Source organism: Vulpes vulpes, chromosome 8 (genome assembly GCF_048418805.1).
Source record: "Vulpes vulpes isolate BD-2025 chromosome 8, VulVul3, whole genome shotgun sequence".
NCBI classification, from domain to species: Eukaryota; Metazoa; Chordata; class Mammalia; order Carnivora; family Canidae; genus Vulpes; species Vulpes vulpes.
This window is the reverse complement of record NC_132787.1, coordinates 72963415-72985828: the sequence shown is the minus strand read 5'-3', so window position 1 is coordinate 72985828 and position 22414 is coordinate 72963415. Positions and strand designations below refer to the sequence as shown.

Sequence of the window (22414 nt, the reverse complement as noted above, 5' to 3'; positions counted from 1 at the left end):
TCCCTGAGCATTCTTGAGTGTGGTGTCACAGGTCTCAGCTGCAGGGCTTGACACCTCTCAGCTAAGACAGCGTCTTCCTTCTCCTGGGGCTGCAGTACCCCCACCTCCCTTGGTAGCTTATCAGTAGGTTCTGGAACCTCCTGTGCCCAGTGCCTGCCCACTTCCAGTTGCACCCTCACAGCCTGGGACCACCCTGCAGGGAGGCCCAGAGGATGCTGGCTGCTTCTTCAGATGCAGGGACCTTGGCTTTCCTAACAGGCTTGTGGTGCTGTGTACCTAACCTTGACCTTGCCTGCCCTTCCTTGCTCCTTTCTACATTGATCCCTCCCTGCTGTACTTTGTCTCCTTTGTATAGATTTTAAATGGACATTAAGTGGTTGAGGGAGATGTGAATGAGGGTGGTGTGAAGGCTTGGGAGACCCACCAGGTCCAAAACCCATTGGCATTTTCCGATGAGGAGGAGGAAGACCTGCTGGATTTCATGTACAAGTATAAGGCGCCTCGAAAGACGGAGTTTCCCCTGGAGGTACACAATGTCTGGGGCCACGGGTTGGAGTATGTGTTCCCACAAGGGCTTTGCACTGGAGATTTGGGGGTCCTAGGATTGGCAGCTCTTGGGACATCCAGCATCTCCCAAGGGCCTGGGGTAGGAAGACCTCTCTCCATCAAACAAACAGGACAGACCACTAGATAGCATCCAGATACCTGCCAAGAGGCAAAAAAGGACTCTGCTCATTTTATTTAGAAATAAGAGAGGTGATATAGTACCTAAAATAAAAATGAAAAATCTGCAACCACTAACCTGAGATGGTATGTGAATGAAAAGCACCCCAAATGTGTGTCTTAGGGGCAGGAAATGTGTTACTTGACAGGTTTCTATAAATAAAGCTGATTGTCACTATATCTCCAAGACACAGTGATGGTGTCTGGTACAAAGCAGATCCTGATGACATGTTAGTGAAAGGGCACAGCCCTCCAAAATGACCCGAACCAGTTATACTAGATACATGTACTCTGGCCAGTTGAGGATGTGGATGGGAGGCCCAAACCTAAAGCCTCTGGGGCCTTGCTTTGTGATGTGGACAGGGAGTCACCAGGCTCGGGTCCAGGTGTGGAGCTGGCTGAACTGGGGACCCCCGAGTCTTCCTCTCTGCCCCTCGCGTCTCCTCTCCTGTGGCCCATCTGCTGAATACTGTGGCCTGAGAGTCCATCTGAGGCAAGTTCCCCTATCCTCAACATAGAGACCTTTGGGAGACTTAGATGAGGGAATGCACCGAAATGTTTGCCTACTCAAGCACCATGGCCTATCGGTCCCTTTCAGACTCAGATCGTGGTTATCACCACTGAGTGTACGTGAGTTCATCAGATTCATTTCCAGGGTGGGGCCCCTATGGGTCAGTTTTGAAGTTAGAGGTTTTGGTAAAAGATGTTCTGGGTGTGCCCTGTCCATCACAGCCTGGAAGGCCTGTGCTGGGGGTAGGGGCTCAGCTCTCACAAGGAAAGTGCCCAAAACATCGTAGAGTCTGAGCCTTTGTACCATTCTGGTTTTGTTTTGTTAAAGCTGCACAACCTGCTTTACTGTTTCATTAGCCTGAGACAGGTTACCAAAAGTTAGATTTCTCTGATTCTTCTTTTACTGTATCCAGAGGTGGCTGGTAGACATTTCCTAATCAGAAAAGTGTCCTGAGGACTCAGGATGTGGAAGGCCAGAGCTTTGTATTTCCTGCTTTGTTCTCTCACTTTCCTCCTCCCTCCCGTCTGTGTGCCTTCCAGGCACTGAACTACTTACTGGGAAGCAGCAAAGGTGGGCCTGGCCCCTGGGGAGTTCACAGTGTAGAGGGAGAAACAGGGAGCAGATCAAGCACACTCCACCATGGGTGCAAAGTCCTGATGTCCTCTCATGTGCAAAACCCTATGAGAAGGTGACTCTGGGTATGTGTGTCAAGGCTGTGGCCAGAGGGGCTCAGGAGTGACTTTTGAGCTGGGTCCTAAATAGGAAGATGGAGAAGGGAGGGAAGGGCTTTGGGTCCAAAGGAACAGAGGTATAGAAGGGTACCACAGAAAAAGTTAGTGGAGAGAGACAGGGGTTGAGAGTAGTTTGGGGCCAGCTGTGTCACTGCCCCCACCCTGCCCTGCCCCTACCCCCAGCCTAGAGTGCTGTGCCAGGACAGAGGTTTCCTTTTCTTTCATTGCAGAAGTAACTTCTGTGATTTGTGTGTTCCCTGGAAGGAGGGCTCCCCATCCTTGGTAGCCATTTGTAGGGGAGATGGGGTGGAACCCTTTATACTTAAGGACAGTCAGTGTCTCCCTTTGCTGTGCAGCCTGCTGTACATTAAAGGATTTCACATCCAGGAAGAGGACTGGGAACTTGGTGATAGAAATTTCAGGCATGTACCTGGAAACAGAAGGCTGCTTTCCAAAGGAAATGATGAGAACAAGGGAAGAGATTGGGGGGTCAGGGGGATTTATCTGCTGAGTCACTTGTTAGGATCATTTTGCTCCCAAGGCAGAAACAAGAAAGTTGTGTCATCCTTCTGTGCAACCATTCACCAGGAAGACCCCGGAACTTGGGAGAGCATAAAGACAGAGGGAGGCACCTGTCTTCTCAGCTGGCTCAGCATGGGATGCTTGGGGTGTGACCCTGATTCCCAGCCAGCTGCCTCACACATATGTGGGTGTGGCCAAAGGAGCTGTGTGTCTCAACACAAACCCACACAGGTGCTCACCACAAAAGGCTCCATGCTTACACCAAATTGAGGAATGCCTTTTTCTATTTTCTCTGCCAGGCACCGCCTAGAGTTCTTCGATCCCGCTTTAGGAAGAAAAGTACCTCATCCTCAGCCACTGAAACCACGTGAGTGAGATGAGCCAACAGCACCGGACCCACAGAATGTTTCTTCTCTGCCTTAAAGAGCTAGTCACTAATAACATAGAAATCTGCAAGCTGGTGTGTTTTGAGTGTGCAGCCTCACAGACATAGCCTTTTCTCTCTCCCCTCTTACACTTTTAAGATCTTTATTTTCCTTTATTTTGCTGGGGAGAGGCTAAAGGGAAAGGTAGTGTGGGGGTGGGGAGGTGTGACCTTTAAGACTTCTAAGGTTAGTAATTTCCCACAATTGGATTGCCAGTAGTGTGTTTTTAGAAATAGAAGAGATCACCCTCACACTGCTGAGATGTACATTTGTAATTTATTTGTTGCATACTTCGTTTTTAGTCCTGTAAATGCAGACAAAGCAATTTTTTTAAACTTTTTTTTTGTTCTTGGTACTAATACTTTGGACTACGATGTACATATTTATGGCTTTTGGCTTAATCTGATGGACTTGCAAGGGCTGCCAGGGGTTCTGACATGTAAGAAAACTGCAAGATATGTAAAAAAATTATTTTGATTCTAGAGAATGTCTCAGATGTGCTTCTAAAGCTTCTAAATGCAACTCCAGTGGAACATCCCTTTCCCTGCAGGACGATGGTCCATCTTCTTCAGACAGATGTTTAGTCAATAGACCAGAGATGTTTGGAATGAAGAGACAAAATCGTAATGACAGAGATGAGTGTAATGAGACCAGGGGAGCAGCCCAGAATAAGAGAAATCACAAGAAGCTTGTCTCCCCCTGGATTCTGGATTAAGAGCTTCTGAATCTTTTCAAGGGATTTACCAAAGCCTGAGGCAGGTGGCTCACCCTTGGTAAAACTGCCTGGGGATGTGAATTCACAGGGCTGTTGAGAGGAATCATTTGAGTGTTCCAAAAGTGTTGGACGAATGACTGTTTCTCCTTCATAGTAACCAGTTCTGTGACTTGTTTCCCCAGGTAGAGGAGTCTATAATCTGAGCAACCTGATTAAGAGAATACTAAGCAAAAACCAATCAGTCAACCCAACCCAACCCAAACCTAAAACTATGTTTCAAATACATCATTAAATATTCTGAGACACTTGTCCAAACTCTGGGTTCTAGAAAGGTTTCAGAGGTTGAGATGTTTACTGACTGGCTTACTGCTCAGCTTCCTGGGCAGCTGTGGCTCACATCCTTCTGTTCCCTTCCTGGCTTGTGCAGAATGTGAGCGAGAGACGTCGCGCCCTCACAGGCACTCCATGTCTCACTGGACATCGTATGCAAGCAGGGATTGCTTGGTAGAATAGAGCGCTAGCTGAAGGGATTCTCTGTTTAGACCGAGAACTTTACCTGAAAAGAGGAATCTGGTTTAGATAGCATTGTGATCTGAGGTAGCTCCCCCCCTCTCGGAGAGCTGAGCCTAAATGTAGGACTTGTATATTCGTGCTTAAAGTTGGTGTTTTCTTTCAGTGTAATGCATGCAGTGGTCACAACCCAGTCACTTATAATAATTCGATTGTGTTTGTTCATAGATATGCCCTGAAGATTAGAGAATTAGTGTTATGTACCACTTAGAACTTACTGTCAACCAGATTTAAACTGGCCCAGTTAAAGACCGTTTCATGACTGAGCTGCATGAACATATATAAGTAGTCTTTGCTGATGACACACTGGCTGGATCTCTGCCACCTGAGAAAGGGTTTTACCTGAAGTTGATTGTTGCCAGATATGCATATTTAAGTCCCTTCTTCCCACAATTCCTCTGAGGGTGACTTTGTGATTTACAACAGGATTTAGGAAAATAAACCTAAGAGCAAATTTGTGGTTCAGAGGGCTCTTCACTGTCTGTGCCCCACACCCACCAATACCTAAACCCTTTAGAGAAGACAGAACATCTGTTTCTTCACGCTCACTGAATGGTTTCAGAGGAAATATATCTGCTTTAAATGTATTTACCTGTTAGTTGGGAGTACCCAGAATTACCAGAAGCAGCTTAACTTTAAGCAATTTTTTTTTTTTTTGCCAAAAAAACAAATGCCTTTAGCAGCAGAGATCCTTTGTGAACAAACTATATTTTCACCATTTTACGATGTAAAGTTTTAACAAGTACAAGCTATCAAGTTTGCACTCAACTATGCCAAAAACAAGTTTGAAGCACTCTACTCTCAGACATGCTGTATTACTTCTCATTTAAGATTTAAAAAAATATAAAGGTATCCAAACTGCTGTCTTAATGTAAATGTAACTATTGTTCCTTCAAGTGTTGATTAGGGAGTTGGTTTCTCTCTTAAAAACACTCACTGTACAAATGAGAGCAGCTGTCATATTTCTGGCAAAATGTGTTTACTTATCCAACAAGCTGTATATTTGTGTATGGACTGATATAAAATGTGAATGCCTCAAAGTGTACATGTAGTGGTGTGGTGTTCTGTCTAGAGGATATAACTGAACATTTTTAATTTGCTGATTTACAGACACAGGCTGTTTACAAAATGCTAGCTCAAAAGTCTGTAATTTTCATGTAATAACTTTTAGTTATTTGCCATTGGGCACCTGTTGTGTTTCTGAGGAGGGGAGATGTGGTGGTGTACTTAGACACTGGGGAACTTCGTCATAATCCCTCCTGGCTTTGTGTGAATAGCTTGCTCACTTCACTGGCCTCTGAAATGTGTGTTCTCTACAGTAAACTGTCTGTGTGTTTGTGATAACAGTGCTCGTCCACCATGATCACTGCTGAGTATCTCCTAGTCCTCACCTTGCACAGTATTTGACATGGCAGAGGATGGGCTTCATTCTCCAACAGCACACACTCAGAGAGTTGACCTTCTGGATGGTGACCGTGCAATTTCTCTAGTTTATTTCCTGTAGTCCCTATAGAATGATCTGTAATAAAATAGTATACTGGACTGTGCATCAAAGGGTGTAAAATTACAGTATTCCAAAGGTTGAAGTTCTGCTGTTTTGTTATAATGCCTGATATATATCTTGAATAAAGTCTTAACATTTTTCTTTTAAAAAAAAATCTTTGTAATGTTGATCTTACGAGAAAAGAGAAAATACTTTTTTTTAAAAAATGTGGAAGGTAGCTAGAATTAGAAGCTGAGTAGTCAGTCCCTAACTTGCCTGGTACCTTGGCCCCGTGTCTACTGCATAGAAATGTTGCACGGGGTAGGGGGAATCAAATGAGTGTTTTGAAAACCAGTTGATTACATAAGTTTAAACCTGGTACTATGTTTTACACTTGAAAAGTCCCCAGAGGAAACTGTAGCTGAAAAAAAAAAAAAAAAAAGTTCATGAGGTAGGCAGTTTTAATTCTGCAAACAGAAAATTAGGTCTGTTTTCCCTTCATGGTAAGAGGGTGGTAGGTATAGAGGCACACTGGGGGGTGTGGATGTCCTTTACATCACTGCAACCCTTGACTACAGACTGAGTGCCTGGCTGGTTCAGTTGGTAGAGCATGCGATTCTTGATCTCCCCGGGTGCAGAATTTACTTGAAAAATACATATATGGGGGTGCCTGGCTGGCTCAGTCAGTTAAGCGTCTGCAGCTCAGGTCATGATCTCAGGCTCCTGGGATGGAGCTCCACATTGGGGTCCCTGCTCAGCAGAGAATCTACTTCTCCCTCTCCCTCCTCTACCCCCTGCTCATGTGCTCTCTCTCTCTAAAATAGAATCTTAAAAAAAAAAAAAAAATATATATATATATATATATATATATATATATATATACACACACACACATATATAAACAGGCACATATAATATATATATATATACACACACATATATATAAACAGGCACATATAATCTTCATTGGGTGGCCACAAAGACTTGGGCATTTAAAATTTGAAACATCAAAACGAAACCCTCATTTTCTTTGCCTTTATAGTCATATTCTGTATGCTTGACATGAGGGCTATAAAATACAGCAGCAGCTGGTAAGGAAGCACATTCAGAAGGCTGAAAGGAAGATGAAGAGATGGAAAGGCTGAAAATCCATTCATTTATTCATTTACTGAGCCAAGTCCAATGGCAACAGAACTGAGACTACCAAGTTAAGAGCTGAGAACAGAAAAGCAAAGCTATGATTTAAAGGCTGACTTGGTATAGTGTCATGAAAAAGTATTTAGTATTATGGTGCTAGATTATAGTCACTTATTGATTTAGATATTAATTTTCATGTGGAAAGGCTCTGGGAAATGCACAGGATTCCAAGATGTTAGACTTAGGTTCTGTGACTTATTAGCTATATTTCGGGTAATTTATTTAACCCTGTATAAACTGCAGTTTCCTTAAATATAAAACAGGGATAAATAGTATCTTCCTGGGCATCTGACAGGCTTAGTTGGAAGAGTGAGACTCTTGATCTCGGGATCATGGGTCTGAGCCCCATGTTGAGTATATAGATTACTAAAAAATAAATAAATTCAAAAATATAGTATCTCCCCTGCAAGGCTGATATGAGGATAAGTTATATATATATATATATATATATATATATCCATCCTCATGCTGGGACATGGTTGATACTCAATAAATTAGACTTTTACATAAATTTCAATGTAATTTAGGTAGACTCTTTAATGATGTTTGGTTGTCAAACTATAAAATCAGTGTCGATGGTAAGCCGTGCTACCCATAAGACAAAAATTATATATATGAAAAGTCCCTTTCTCCGAAATCATTTCCTGTCAGCCCTTCCACTTTAGTCCATGTCTGGATGCTGAGGCCTGGTTGCCAGTCCTTGTGTCTACGTCTCCTACCCCTGGCCTCCAGGAGAAACCAAGGTGCTCTGAGGCCCCTGTAACAGAGATCTTTGTTGTCCATATTTGCACTGCCAGTCATGGAGGCAGTGGAAAGTGGCTTCCTCCTCAACTTCACGCACCAGTTCCATTCCACTGGGGGTGGGTAGGAGAGGCAGGGACCAGGCAGGTAAGAAATGTGGGAGCACCTGGGTGGCGGCTCAATTGGTTAAGCATCCGACTCTTGGTTTTAGCTCAGGTCATGGTCTCAGGGTCATGAGATGGAGCCCCACAACGGGCTCCGTGCTCAGCACGGAGTCTGTTTGTCCCTCTCTCTTTGCTCCTCCCACTACTTGCTCTCTCAAATAAATAAATAAATAAATTAATTAATTAAAAAAATCTTTAAGAATGATATAGAAACCTTGTAAGTGATTGGCTTCTGCCATCTCAGAAGTTATGAGGAAATGAAAACCAATCAAAACAGAATGCAAATGCATACTTCACTCTTACCTCATCTCAAATCCGATGACTGTTGTTTATTCATTGGTCGCATACAGAGACATACAGATGGCCTTCTAGTTTTAGAACCCTCTATAGTCACCTCTTTTCCTTTTAAGGAACATGCACTGCACTGGTTCCTCTAAGAAAATCCTCTAATGATCCTAGCCTGACTTGCCACAGAATTTCAATTTGGTTATCTTTAACTTATCCTATTAACAACAGAACTTCATCTTATCATCACCAAATACTTTATTAAAGAAAGGGTTTGAAGTAGCAAGTGAGGGATAATTCTATTTAATACAGATAGTCCTCAACTCAGGATGGTTTGACTTAGGTTTTCCGACTTTACAATGGTGTGAAAGTGACATACATTGGTAGAAACTGTACTTTAAATTTTGATCTTTTCCTGGGCTAGCAATATGCAGTAGAGTACTGTCTCCTGATGCTGGGCAGTGGCAACGAGCTGAGGCTCCCAGTTAGCCACGTAATCACAAGGGTAAACCACTGACTTAACAATCATTCTGCACACATACAACCTTTCTGGTTTTCACTTTTGGTATAGTATTCAATGAACACGATAGCCAACACTTTATGATAAAACAGGCTTTGTGTTAATTTTGCCCAACTGTAAGCTAATGTAAACATTCTGAGCATATTTAAGGTAGGCTAGGCTCAGCTATGATGTTAGATAGCTTAGGTGTATTAAATGCATTTTCGACTTAATGATATTTTCAACTTACAACAGGTTTACTGGGATGTAACCCCGTTGTAATTTGGTTAAGGACTGTAATGGTTTTTCAACCAGGCAAAATGCTGTTGTTTGAAAATGCTTCCTACAGGACTCTGATGGGATAGCTGAGAACTACCACCCTAGACTTTAACCACACTGCGAACAGAATTTTCTTCAATGCCTCTTACCCAACCCTCTTCAAGTGAACAATGCTTAACTCTTGCATCATTTCCAAAATGACTGATTTGCCTTAGTTTTTACAATGTGTCTTTGGAAAATGTTTATTTTCACAATTAAAAATATGAAATCTCAGGTGGGTAAACGAACATTTAGAAAATAATGCCTTGGGGTGCCTGGGTGGCATAGTGGGTTAAGTGTCTGACTCTTGATTTCAGCTCTGGTCATGATCTCAGGGTTGAGATGGAGCCCCACATCAGGTTCTGTGCTCAGCATGGAGTCTGCTTGTCCCTCTCCCTCTGTTCCTCCCCACTTCTTGCACACTCTCTTAAATAAATAGATAAATAAATAAATAAATAAATAAATAAATAAATAAATAAATAAATCTTAAAAAAAAAAAAAAACAGTGCGTTTCAACTCTTGGATAATTAATGTTTGTCTTCACCTATAAAGCCTCTTCTGTTTCATGAATAGGACATACTGAAAGGCTGTTTCATTTACTCTTCTCTCCATAAAAATCCTGTCTCAATATACTGAGAACTGTTATGAACACAATAAATCTAGAATACTAGACCTGTGTTGCCACCCCATGCTCATCTCTAAGTGAAACTGCCCACATAACTATTTTTTGCTCCATGTGAACCTGCTTATTAACACAGCCAAGTGAGCCAGGGTGGGCTCCTGACTTCTGAGCCAGGGTGGGTCAGTGACTTCTGAGGAGACCTGGTATAAAGAGACAGCTGGCCCAGTTAGTCTGTTAGACTGGAGATAGGGGCTGAGGGTTAGGATGCAGAAAACAACCTGAGAGAGGTACAAGCCAGAGTTATTATGGGGGCAGAAATTGAGTCACACACAAAGGCAGACCCCAAGCCTAAGTCTACCATTGTCCGCTGCTGAGGCCTTAAGAGGTGCCTTGGATTCGGGAATGCCCTATAATTTCTATTCTTTCTGAGGCCTGGGGGTTAAGATGTGGGTGGGGAGTGCGGTTGGTGAGGTGGCTCCTGAGTTTCCAGGCATGCATACTTAAAATAATGTCAGGGACGCCTGGGTGGCTCAGTGGTTGAGTGTCTGCCTTTGGCTTAGATTGTGGTCCTGGAAACCCAGATCAAGTCCTGCATCAGGCTCCCTGCATGGAGCCTGCTTCTCCCTCTGCCTATGTCTCTGCCTCTCTCTCCTCCTGTCTCTCATGAATAAATAAATAAAATCTTTAAAATAACAGTAGTAATAATAATAATGTCACACTGCTGGAGCTCACTTGTTAGCTTTATAGTCTTCTTATGCCTGCCTTAACCTGAAATTCCTTGCAACAAAATAAGCCTAATTGGAAACAGTTAAACCATTACCATTTGTTTAAAATAATCAACAATTTTAAATTGTTATTTCCCTGAACAAATTTGAAAATGTTTAATACATTAAATGTTGAAACTTTAGTAAGTTTAATGTTGGAGCTCTGTGTTTCCATACCAATTGGCACAACTTCAAGTTTTGTATTTATTCCATTTTGCAAAGACATCATATACATAAAGATGCATATTCAATAACTGGGAAGTCATAAAACTTCTGATCTATACTTTCAGGTTTGTCCGATCATGATACTTCTGATAAGGATCGTCAGCATACCAGTTTCGCCTCTTCCAGAAGGACGTTGTCATTTTATCTAAGAGCTTACTCTGGGTTTTATTGCAGAACACAAATTCTCTCAAGCGCCTTTTTCTTGCAGTCGTCTTTTTCCATAATTTTTTCTTGTAACCGGCCTGTTAGATATTATAAAGACATTCAAAACATGGTGTTATATAGGAAACAGCAGATAACTTCACGGTTTATGGCTTATAGGCCCAATGGGAACAAAGATGAGACTTTCACTGGGGCTGGTACATTTTTCAGAAAGATGTAATTCTCAGTGAGGGGTGTGCAATTTGAAAAAGTATTAAAATTTAATACTTTGAAAAAAGATTAAATTAAAAAAAGATTAAATTAAAACAACAGAAAATAAAGCTAAATGACTGTGGTAGGCAAAGTACAGAATAATGATATATAAATATAATCACTAACTTTATATGCATACCTTATTATCTATCTCTTCAACAATTTTTTTTTCCTCTTCAACAATCTTTAACAACAAACTTATTATTCTTATTTTGCAGATTAAAGAGAAACAACCACTGATTAGAGAAGTTTTCCTAGCAGACTGAGGTCACAGAACTAGTAAGAGTTCTTAACCACTATTCTACTATTTTCCAATGTGGAGGATGAACAAGGGCATTACTGGCTAGTTGATAACATTTGTGCTCATTTAGGGGACTAAGTATTACAAAAGCTGACAAAACACAGTTCTCAAGTATATTGTTTGGTTTCTTCCTTTCACACTAAGACCAATTTCTGTAGCAAGTACTTTTCTAAGGAATAACAAATGAATACAGTCAAACTACTATTGGGAGTGGTGAAGGAATGGTTAACTCGTATGTTTGACCCAGAACTACCATATACACTATCCAAGCATTATTAATTTTGAAGAATTTTTGAATTAGAAAGAAAAAAATTAATTTTTAAAGAAAAATTAAATTGAATATAAAATCTACAATCATAGTCTGTTTAGACTAGAAGAGACCTTAGGTGCCACCCAGGTTAATATGTGGCTAAAACCACACAGAAAGTTACAGGGGAAGAGAGATTAGAACTTAAGGTATTGCTAAGAGCCCTTCACCCTTTCAAGCCAAGGGGTCCCTAGGGCACTACACTAATGGGTTTCCGACATGTCTTGGTGTCATCACTGTGACCAGCAACTTCTACAGTACAGTTAAACTCAGAAATAAGGAAACATTATTTAAGAGTTCTGGTTTTAAAATTCCAAGGATTAGATTTTTTTCTACTCATTGCTTACAATTTAATTCAAAAGATTTGGGGATCCCTGGGTGGCTCAGTGGTTTAACACCTGCCTTTGGCCTAGGGCATGGTCCTGGAGTCCCAGGATGGAGTCTTGCATCGGGCTTCCTGCAGGGGAGCCTGCTTCTCCCTCTGCCTATGTCTCTGCCTCTCTCTCTCTCTCTGTGTCTCTCATGAATAAATAAAAGTCTTAAAAAATAAAAGATTCAAACCCAAATCCCTCTATTTGTGTAATAATTTTCTAATTTGTAAGCCGAGCTGGGTTACTGTGGAACTCTTACAGCTAATTTGCTCTTCTGCCTATTACCACTAGTATCCTCTGATCATTACTCTATGGAATGCAACTACTGTGAAAATGCTTCAAGCTTTTTAGATACTCTCTAGGTTCAGAAATGGAAGGGAAATGCGTAAGTATGTTTTCCTCACATGAATTCATTTACTTTCTACTGCTGCAGAAAGTATTTTCAGTTTTTATACACTGGTATAAATTAACCCACTCAGCTTTTTTGTTTTCCTCTTAATATTACATTTTGATGAAGAAGGGCATTCCACACATAGAATACTTTTTGGGGCCATGAATGGGGACTAGGTATTATGATTAGAAAATTTGATTAGGGGATCCCTGGGTGGCGCAGCGGTTTGGCGCCTGCCTTTGGCCCAGGGCGTGATCCTGGAGACCCGGGATCGAATCCCACATCGGGCTCCCGGTGCATGGAGCCTGCTTCTTCCTCCGCCTGTGTCTCTGCCTCTCTCTCTCTCTCTGTGACTATCATAAATAAATAAAAATTAAAAAAAAAAAAAAGAAAATTTGATTAGGTCTTTTATATTAACAGGAGGGTTAACAGGGCCCAACAAAAGGGATGTAGAAGGAAGGCAAAAAACAAAACAAAACAAAAATCCACCTAGCTTATTTTATCTAGGGCCAGATGAAGACCTGGAAGTAATCAGTATGACAACAAAGGGGAGGAAATTGTCCAATGGTCCAAAATTCACAAAACTTAAAACTATTATGTGAATGACGGAGTTCAGCTACTTAGGGATTACATGAGCTTCTATTTATTAATGTAACAAATGAACTACCACAGTATTGTTCTGAAGGGGAAATGAGCCGAGAGTTCCAATTAACCCATTTACCTTAAACTTAGGATTTTTTAAAAGATAGGAGACAATCCTTTCAACCTTTCACCTAGTGAAAATCCTACCAATTAAGTATTTTATTTTTAGGGGGAAACAAATTTTGATCTTTAAAGAATTGTTAACTTCTGAGTAGTGAAAGGGAATTAAAATTTGAATAGTTATCAAAACTCAAAGGTGGTTTTGCAAAACTCTAGTCTTCAGAATCTTTCTAATTATCAGCTATCTGCTTCTGAGAATAAAGACACTAGTGAAAAAGCCCACATGCATGCTCTTGACGTGCTGTGGGAGAGGACAGAATAGGAATAATTTGTCAGAGGCCCTCTGAGAGGCAGTGGTCCCAAGTCAGAGGAGGCATTAGGGTTCGTCTGCTATGAACCTCAATCATACACACTGCCAGAGAGAAAAACATAGTTAAAAAAGTGTATGTGGGGTTAATGTTCTGCCAAAAAGACCAAACCATGGGACGCCTGGATGGCTCAGCGGTTGAGTGCCTGCCTTCCGCCCAGCGCATGGTCCTGAAGACCCAGGATCGAGTCCCACATCGGGCTCCTTGCATGGAGCCTGCTTCTCCCATTGCCTGTGTCTCTACCTCTCTCTCTCTCTCTGTCTCTCATGAATAAATAAATAAATCTTAAAAAATGTATATTAAAAAAAAAAAAAGACCAAGCCCTAGAGAATCTAATCCAAAGGAGGTGGAAAAGCTCTTTAGCCCCCAATCTGAGCCACACCACGAAGTCCCTGCTGAAGGCGACTCTGCTGCTCTAACACTCTAGGCTTAAAGATGGTCTCTCCACAGGCTATTACACCTGGGGGCTATCATAGAGCTTCTGGTGATCACTAGATACACCAGACATGTGGAAGACCGGAGATGAACCCATCCTACAGTGAAGACTTTTACCATTATGAATGCGTAAATATGTTTTCCTCACATGGATTCATTTACATTAAGGGATGCCTGCCAAGCTGGTACTTAAGCACAGCACTATAAAAGCTACTGGTAAATGGGAGGAAGATATGTCAATGAATAGGCTCACTGAATTCCGCTTTATTTTCATGTGCTCCCACTCCTTTTCAATCAAATAACAGTGTGAGGACTCACCTTCCTCCTTAGCCAAAGGCCAGAGTGAAGTCGAAGAAACCTATAGATGACAGCTTTCACAGTTTTTCTCTTCCCTTTCCTTGAACTGAAGTATGTTACAGTTCTCACTGGTAACTTCAGGACATTTGAAAGCAAGGGGGCCACTCTAAAATATATTTTTAAAAATTATAACTTATCAATAAGACTCATTAAAGGATAACATCCATTTCTATACTCAAAAATGAGCAAAGGAGTTTCACTGGATAAAGCTGACTTTAATAGACACTGTTACTTCAAATGATCCATGGCACTAAGCATAAATAAGAATAGCATCTATTGTCAGCTTGTAAGTCTTCCATCAACTACCCCCTCAATCCCTATGAGAGAATTTATCCATATATTTTAGTCACCTGACTTCTTATCTGCTTGCTAGATTATAAAGTCTTTGAGGACTTCAGTGTATCTTAGTATCCTTTCTGCTGAGAACTGGGTACCCAGGGGTCCTTAGCTGAATATTTGTTGACTAAATGAATGCCAGCCTTGCATGCTGAGCATCTCATTCACCCTCTGCTTTGGCTGACAGATTCCATCTAGGAAATTACATCTAGAACACTGGAGGTGTGCTCTGTTCAGTAGTCCCAGCTGCTGCCACGTAGGTATATGGCTATCAATCATGTTCTCCCCACTCCAGCAGCCAAAGGCTACAAAATAAACTGCAGGTAGGCAAAGAGTACCATCTGCTTTGAAATGTCTTTGCAGACATGAATGTTTTACAATTTTTGTCTAAGCATAACGTTTACTGAGACATACTCCACCTGCTGAGGATTGCTGCAGTATGCCCACATGTCAGGTTTCCAACACATGTGCTAAGTCTGGGAGCAGAGGAAACAATTGGTGTCTGAAGAGAACTAAAATGTCGGGTGGACTGTGCAGAACTAAGACAGGCATTCTTGACATAGTTTTGATAGGCTGAAGACACCAGGGGCCGTAAGACTCCTATAAAGAGAGAGGAGTATACTTGTTTAATACGATACTCCAAAAATATGCATCCAGATATTTAAATTAAAACAAGGTAAGCATCAGATTCAACTTTACTAAGGTAAGACTTACATACCACAAATTTACCCATTTGTGTAATTCAGTGGTTTTTAATAAATTTACAAAGTTGTACAACCATCACTACAATCTACTCTGATATGTCCTAGTTCTGTGTTCAGCAACAGAGGGCAAAAATGTTTGTAACATGAAGTCCCACCTGCCAGATCTTATACTCCGATGAGACAGGGCTCCCTAGCACACAGTGCAATGGTGAGGCAGAGATGAGAAAGCCTGGCCATTCCCTGGAGAGGCAACAGAGTGGCAAAAGGGGTCATAAAGAAAACAAAAGAGGTGCTTGAGCGCTCCTCTAGAAAATGAATAGGCCACAAGAGGAGGAGGTAGAGAGTCCAGGTAGGATGAACATACACAAAGGCAAGGGGGCTGAAACATGACTCATGCGGGGACTGGACCTGCCAGAGGCTGAGCGCTGCTTGCCTGACAGTATGGCTATGCCTGGGTGCAGATCAGAAGGCACTTCATGGGGTAGGGGTTGGGGAGGCTAGATGCATGGAGTGAATGTAGTCCTCCTTACCTATTCTTCACGCCGTTGCCAAAGTAAGAGTCCAGGGCTACAAAGCAGAATCACTCACAGGGCACTGACTCCACTCAGATTCTGAGTCTAGTGTGGGGCTCATGAATGTGTACACTGGAAAAGCTCACAGGATGATGGAAATGCCCCCAAAACTGGATTGTGGTGATGGTTGCACATCCTATTAAATATATTAAAAATCATCAAATTGTGTTCATAGAACAGGTAATTTTATGGTCTGTAAAGTATACCTCAACAGTTGATTAAACAATAAAGTTCCCCAAACTGCTATTCAGCCAGGACTTAGAACCACTCACTGCCTTTTTGTCCACTACACTGATTTTACCTAACAAATGAGAGGCAGTATAGTGTGGACCTGGAGTGCTGGTGTTGGAGTCAGATGATTTGTATTCATATTCTAGCTCTACTACTAACTAGCTTTGTGACCAAGGGCAAGTTACTTAACCCTTCTACACCCCAGTTTCCCCAAATTTAAGTAAGGTTAGTCATGGGGGGGCAGCCCAGGTGGCTTAGCAGTTTAGCGCCTGCCTTCAGCCCAGGGTGTGATCCTGGAGACCTGGGATCGAGTCCCACGTGGGGCTCCCTACATGGAGCCTGTTTCTCCCTCTGCCTTGGTCTCTGCCTCTCTCTCTTTCTCTGTGTCTCTCATGAATAAATAAATAAAATCTTTAAAAAAAAAAAAAAAGGTTAGTCATGGGGAGGTAATTAAATGAGATAAAACATGAAAAGTGCTAGGAAGAGCACTTGGCACAGAGATTTAATGAATGATAATAGCAGATAATAAGCAGGAAAATGCTTAGCAAAAATGGTATAATATTAACAGATGGCAGGAGAAGGATTGAATACTTACAACTCATTATTTTGCTATTCTGTTTTCCATCTAAGATAGCAATTTTCAAACTAAAAAGGGTAGCATAAACATTAATGAGTTAGCTGAAATCCACGATTCAGGAGACTGAGAGAGCCCCTCTGGGAACTTAGAAGTGAAATTCTCTACTCAGTGCAAGGCATTCAAGTCTCCAGGTATAATGACTTATATTTCAAAGAACTGTAAATATTTGCAGGCATGACTATAAGCTAAGAGGTAATCTTTGAAATATTAAGTGAATTGAAGAGGAGGACTGCAGACAAGAAAAGGTCCCAATTTTCACAGGTCATCAGAACTTGGGTGTCTTGGTTAAAACAAAACAAAACAAAAACTCTCAGAAATTCTTAGAAACCACCTCTGAAGAAAGTGAGCAGGTAAGAGTCTAGATCATATAAATGTGTAAATGGGTAAATTACAGACACATTCGTAAGAAAAAAAAAGTTAGAATGGATAAACAGAAAGTGCACAGAAAAAACAAAACTACATTGTGAACTAGAAGTGAACTGTTCCTTAAAAAGAACTTCATTTTTTTAAAAAAGATTTTATTTATTTATTCATGAGAGAGAGAGAGGCAGAGACATAGGCATAGGGAGAAGGCTCCCTGCAAGGAGCCCGATGTGGGACTCGATCCCAGGTCCTGGGATCAAGCTCTGAGCCAAAGGCAGATGCTCAACCGCTGAGCCACCCAAGCATCCCTCATTTCATTTTGTGATGTAGTCACTAACCTGGGAAATCATGAGAATGTCTAGACACAGTGTATCCTGATTTTAGGAAGGCATGTGAAAAGGTTTCTTTATATTCTAAAGAAATAAATGTGGGCTGGATAACAGTACAGTTAGGTAAATTCCAAGCTGACCAGAAACTATCTCCAAATTAGCTGATTGCTGTTCTGATGAACATCTTTTCCTATATCCCTAATTGACTGTATTTTCCTCAATTTTTATGGAGGCCCTAAAGCTGCATAAAATATGTTCGTCAAATCTGCGTAAAAGCAAAGTCCCAAGACTATCAGGACTCAAAGTGATCTTGGTAAAATGGATCAAAATTAACAAGACAAAATCTGTGATAAATACATTGAAATTAGAAAAAATTAAGGAAGGGTGAACCTTGCTTGATAGCAGTTCCTGGGAAAATTACTTGGGGGGCCTTATCCATCATACCATTGGGTGGACCAACACCATGATTTAGCTTGTAAAAACTGAATACAGTCTAACAGAATGTGTTAACAAAAGGGTAGCACACAAATCAATGGCAGTAATTAACTGTTCCTCCAGTTTTCTGCCCTGTTTGAACATTTTAATTAATTAATTTATTTATTATTATTATTTTTTAAATTTGAGCATTTTAATACACACTGGCTTTCTCTAAACACATTCTTATATGGAGAACACAGACACTTTAACAAAGAAGGTGACACAAAACCAGAGTTCTGAAGGAATAAGAAAAGGCAGAGGGAACAGGGAGTGCACCGGTGAAGAGTCAAAAAACAGTGTGGTAGGTTTGGGGACTTACAAATAGCCCTGTGTGGCAGGAATCAAAACAATGGAGAGTGGGGAGTGAAGTGAGTATGACTGTCTAAAGTAGTGGTCTTCAAGATTTTTTGACCCTATAACTTTTGAAAGAATTCTGAAAAATTATGTACCCTTTCACAAAATTTTAAGGAACATCTAAAATTTTAAATAGTTTAAGTTGTTATAAAGGATATAATTTCCAGAATATTTAGAATACTGACATTTAAAAATAAGCTGTTAAATCACTTTTAATGAAATCTTTCAATGAAATCTAAATATCATAGTGAGTCGATACCCACCCACATAATCTATCTAAAAAACACAAGGAAAATAAATTCCAGTCACTGAAGATAAGAACTTCTTTTCATCAAAAGATACTTTAAATAAACTAAAAGGGCTGGCCAGAATGGGAAGAGATACTGGAAACACACTCAAGTGAGAAAAGATACATATTCAGAATACATAAAGAACTAGTATGGGGATGCCTATGTGGCTCAGTGGTTGAGCGTCTGCCTTTGGCTTAGAGTGTGATCCCGGGGTTCTGGGATTGAGTCCCACATCGGGCTCCCTACGTGGAGCCTGCTTCTCCCTCTGCCTGTATCTCTGCCTCTCTATGTCTCTCATGAATAAATAAATAAAATCTTTAAAAAAAAAAAAAAAAAAGAACTACTATGGATCAATAAGACAACTCAATAGAAGAATGGGCAAAATATTTAAGTAGATATTTCATAAAATTCATATGTAGCCAATATACATGTAAAAGTATTCAAGCTCATTACTAAGCAGGAGAATGCTAGTTAAATCACAATGAGACATCACTAAATACCCACAAGACTGACAAAAATTTGCTTGTCTAACAATACCAACTGTTGGTGAGGATGTGGCACATGCAGTGCTGGGGTGACTTTATTATTTTTTAAAGGTTTATTTATTTATTTATTTGGAAAGAGGACTGCACAAGTTGGGGGTGGGGCAGAGGGAGCCAGAGAATGCAGAGCTCCACGAGGGGCTCAATCCCATCATCCTGAGATCATGATCTGAGCTAAAATCAAGAATTGGCTGCTTAATCAAATAGGCCACACAGGCGCCCTATTTTTTTTTTTTTTAAGATTTATTTATTATCTTAGAGAGGGAGAAGGAGAGAATCTCAAGCAGTCTTCTCACTGAACTTAGAGCCCCACTCGGACTTAATCCTACAACCCTGAGATCATGACCTGAGCCGAAATCTAGTCTGATGCTTAACCGTCTGAGCCAGGCAGGTGAGCCTGGGGTGACTTTAAAGAAGCACATCACTTTCACAGTATCAGGCAATGTTGAATATACACATATTCTGATTCAGCAATTCCACAGCCCGTTTTATAAGTGTACACACACACACACACACACACACACACAATAGAGAAACGTTTGCCCTCATGTACCTGGACACAAGGAAAATCAGCTTTGGATCTCTAATCACCCCAAACTGAAAACACTGAAATGCCCAGCGTTCGTAAAATGGAGAATTGTAGGGTGGTTGAATAAGAAACTATTATATAGGAACAAGAAACCACTACAGCTACACCCAAAATGAACGAATTTCACAAATTAAAAGACACAAGAGTACATACTGTATGATTCCATTCATGTAAAGTACAAAAAAACAGGAAAAACTAAACAATACTAAAACTAAAACTAAACAAAACTAAACTTAGAGATGCATATATAGATGTTAAAACTATTAACAGAAAAAAAAAAAGGCAAGGTTAACAATCAAATGAGGTTACTATTTACAATTAGCAGAAAGAGGGAATTTTGATGAGGAGAAGCACAGAGATGGAGAAGAGGTTCCTGGTAGTGTTCTGTGTCCTGCCTTGGGTGTTTGCTTTAGAATTATTTGTTAAGCCACTTGTGTATGTCACATACATTTTTCTTTATATGTTATTTTCACAACTTAAAAATACCCCACATAAACATACTCTTCCGTAACAGGTGGAAATTTTTACATTGTAGTGTTTTCCTTTATTTCTATTCTTCTTCCACAGGATTTTATCCTAATTTATTTTGCCTTTAAGTGATTTACTGACAATCTTACCATACTTAAATAATATTTTTGCAAAACTCCTTAGAGCGAAGACAATTTAATTGCCTTCACTCCGGAAGTTAAGAAAGAAATCCTCCGGACCGACTGCCCCTGTGCCGGGGGCTGAGAGGCCAAACAATCGCCGGTTTCCCGCACCTCGTGTGAATCTCCCACACGCCCGCTTGCGGTGTGCCAGGCACTACGCAGAGCTCTCTACACGCTCCAGCTCGTTTAGTTCTCAGGTACACGGTATCGTCCTCACTGTAGAGCTGCAGAACCTGAGATTGAGAAATTACTTCGAGGCCAAAGGTCATGAGTGGCGACTCCTAGCCTCTCAATCACTCACCCCCCTCCGCCCCAGTCCGTCGGGTCCTTTTTCTGGCTAAGGCAGAAGGACCAGGAGCCACTAAAAAAGCGGAAACCTGGGGACACACGTAGGTCCGCGAGGGTCCAAGAGCGTCCGCAATGTCCGATGCGACCGGCCGAACACGGGCAGCCCTGTAGAAAATTCATTACAATCCTCTGGCCTTTATTCCCCGGTTAACCTCCACGCTCACGCTAAACGCCTACTCCATCCTACACCAGTCCCGCCTTCTGTGAGGGGCTAAATCGAGGGCGCATCTTTCTACTGACCTGAGGCGGCCTTCACGGCACGAGCAAAGACAGGGGCCGCCATCTTGCCACCCCGCCCTACGGCAGCCGCATTGGGTCTAAAACTCCAGGGCGAAAGGAAATTAAGGAAAAGGTATGGGTGGAGTCGAAGACAAAAAGGAAAAAAAAAAAAAAAAAAAAAACCCGAAAAAGTAACGGTCAAGGCAACTTTTATTGAATGTCTTCTATATGCCAAGCAGTTCTTCACCGCCTATGAAGAACAAGTACCTATGTACTGTGTCTGGCATTGGGTAGGCTCTTAAATTTTCAGTGAGCATTTGACATCTAAAGTACACAATTTCAAAAAATAAATAAATAAATAAATAAAGGTTACACAATTTCATTTTGCTCATTTTATTAACTTTCAAAAAATAACTTATATTCCTTTCAAAGCTGCTAGATGTTAGGCTGCATGAATGGGACATAGCAATATTATTAAAATTTTTTTAAAAATTGAATGCCAATCATAATTAAATGAATGTACATGTCCTAAGGATATCACACACACATAGTTTCTTCTAATCATTAACACTGTCATTTGGTAGAACAGCATCTCAATCCTTCCTAAACAATTCTGTTCCTTATTTTATTGATAATTAGTGATCATACATTTTTCCAATGTTCACTCAAACAGAAAACAAATCTCTAACCTATCCTTGTTGGTTAAGATTCCATGCATATACAATAAATGACACCATATACTGATTGAAATAAATAAGGATCAACACTGGTCTCAAGGAGTTCACCTTTAATGAGACAAGTGCAGAACATAAATACAAGACAGATGATTCACAGGAGCAGTTCGAAGTTAAGGAGAGAAGGCATTCTGATTGAGATGATGAGGGAAGAGAATGTAACACAAGTCTTAAAGAATGGGATGGATTTTAACAAGAGCAAGGTCATTCTTGGCAATAAGAACAGGAAGAGCTAAGATGAGAAGACAGGGAGCCAGGACAGAAAGATACAGGATTTTATATAGCAGTGATTCTCAAACCTTTTGGTCTTAGTACCTCTTTACATACCTAAAAACTGAGGACTCCAAAGAGCTTTTAATTATATTTCCAATTGCTGCTATAACAAAGTACCCCAAACCTAGTGGCTTAACACAACACAAATTATCTTACAGTTCTGTAGGTCATAAATCTAAAATGAGTTTCACAAGGCTAAATCAAAATATCCAGGGCTCTGTTCCTTCTGGAAGCTGTAGAGAAGAACCTGTTTCCTTGCCTTGTCTAGCTTCTAGAGGCTGCCTGTATTCCTTGGCTTATGCCTCCTTCAATCTTCAGAGTCAGTAATCACATTCCTCTGACTTCTGCTTCCATTGTCACATGTCCTTTTCTGACTCTGCCTCTCCTGTCCTCATCTTTTACTCAAAAGGACCCTTGTCATTACATTGGCCCTGTGCAGATAATCCAGGATCATCTCCTCGTTGCAAGAGGCTTAATTACATCTGCAAGGTTCTTTTGTCATGTGAGGTAACATTTATAGGTTCCAGGGATTAGGAAAATATGCTATGTTCAGGGATAATTATTCTGCCTACCATACTTAGTAAAAAACTATGATTTTCATAACAAAAATACACTCATGAAAAGT

At 40.9% G+C, this 22414-nt stretch overlaps 2 protein-coding genes across 7 annotated transcripts in view; one reads left to right on the top strand and one right to left on the bottom strand.

The window, feature by feature from the left end:
• The window catches only part of REEP1 (receptor accessory protein 1), a 100956-nt gene extending 95101 nt beyond the window's left edge, over positions 1 to 5855 (top strand). For 3 of the 6 annotated variants that reach the window (XM_072767107.1, XM_072767108.1, XM_072767109.1), the window contains exons 8-9: positions 375 to 526; positions 2787 to 5855. In XM_072767107.1, coding sequence (XP_072623208.1) covers positions 375 to 526; positions 2787 to 2858 — 224 coding nt within the window. In that variant the 3' untranslated portion in view covers positions 2859 to 5855. Of the gene's footprint in view, positions 1 to 355; positions 527 to 2786 lie in introns of all 6 variants that reach the window. The other 3 variants (XM_072767110.1, XM_025994400.2, XR_012003134.1) reach the window with 2 other exon arrangements.
• A 4540-nt stretch (positions 5856 to 10395) lies between these two features.
• MRPL35 (mitochondrial ribosomal protein L35) lies at positions 10396 to 20892 on the bottom strand. The gene is made up of 4 exons (XM_025994402.2): positions 20804 to 20892; positions 14897 to 15077; positions 14103 to 14247; positions 10396 to 10737 (listed from the first exon to the last, which is right to left on the bottom strand). Exons 1-4 carry the CDS (start codon positions 20844 to 20846, stop codon positions 10549 to 10551), a joined length of 558 nt encoding a protein of 185 aa, XP_025850187.1. The 5' UTR covers positions 20847 to 20892; the 3' UTR covers positions 10396 to 10548.
• Between the last annotated feature and the right edge of the window lie 1522 nt (positions 20893 to 22414).

Coding starts and splice junctions, on each gene's coding strand:
- MRPL35 (XM_025994402.2), bottom strand. CDS start 20,846: ATGGCGGCCCCTGTCTTTGCTCGTGCCGTGAAGGCCGCCTCAG. Junction 15,078..20,803: donor TGCCGTGAAGGCCGCCTCAG/GTCAGTAGAAAG, acceptor CTCTCTTTATAG/GAGTCTTACGGCCCCTGGTG. Junction 10,738..14,102: donor GCCTTTGGCTAAGGAGGAAG/GTGAGTCCTCAC, acceptor AATATCTAACAG/GCCGGTTACAAGAAAAAATT.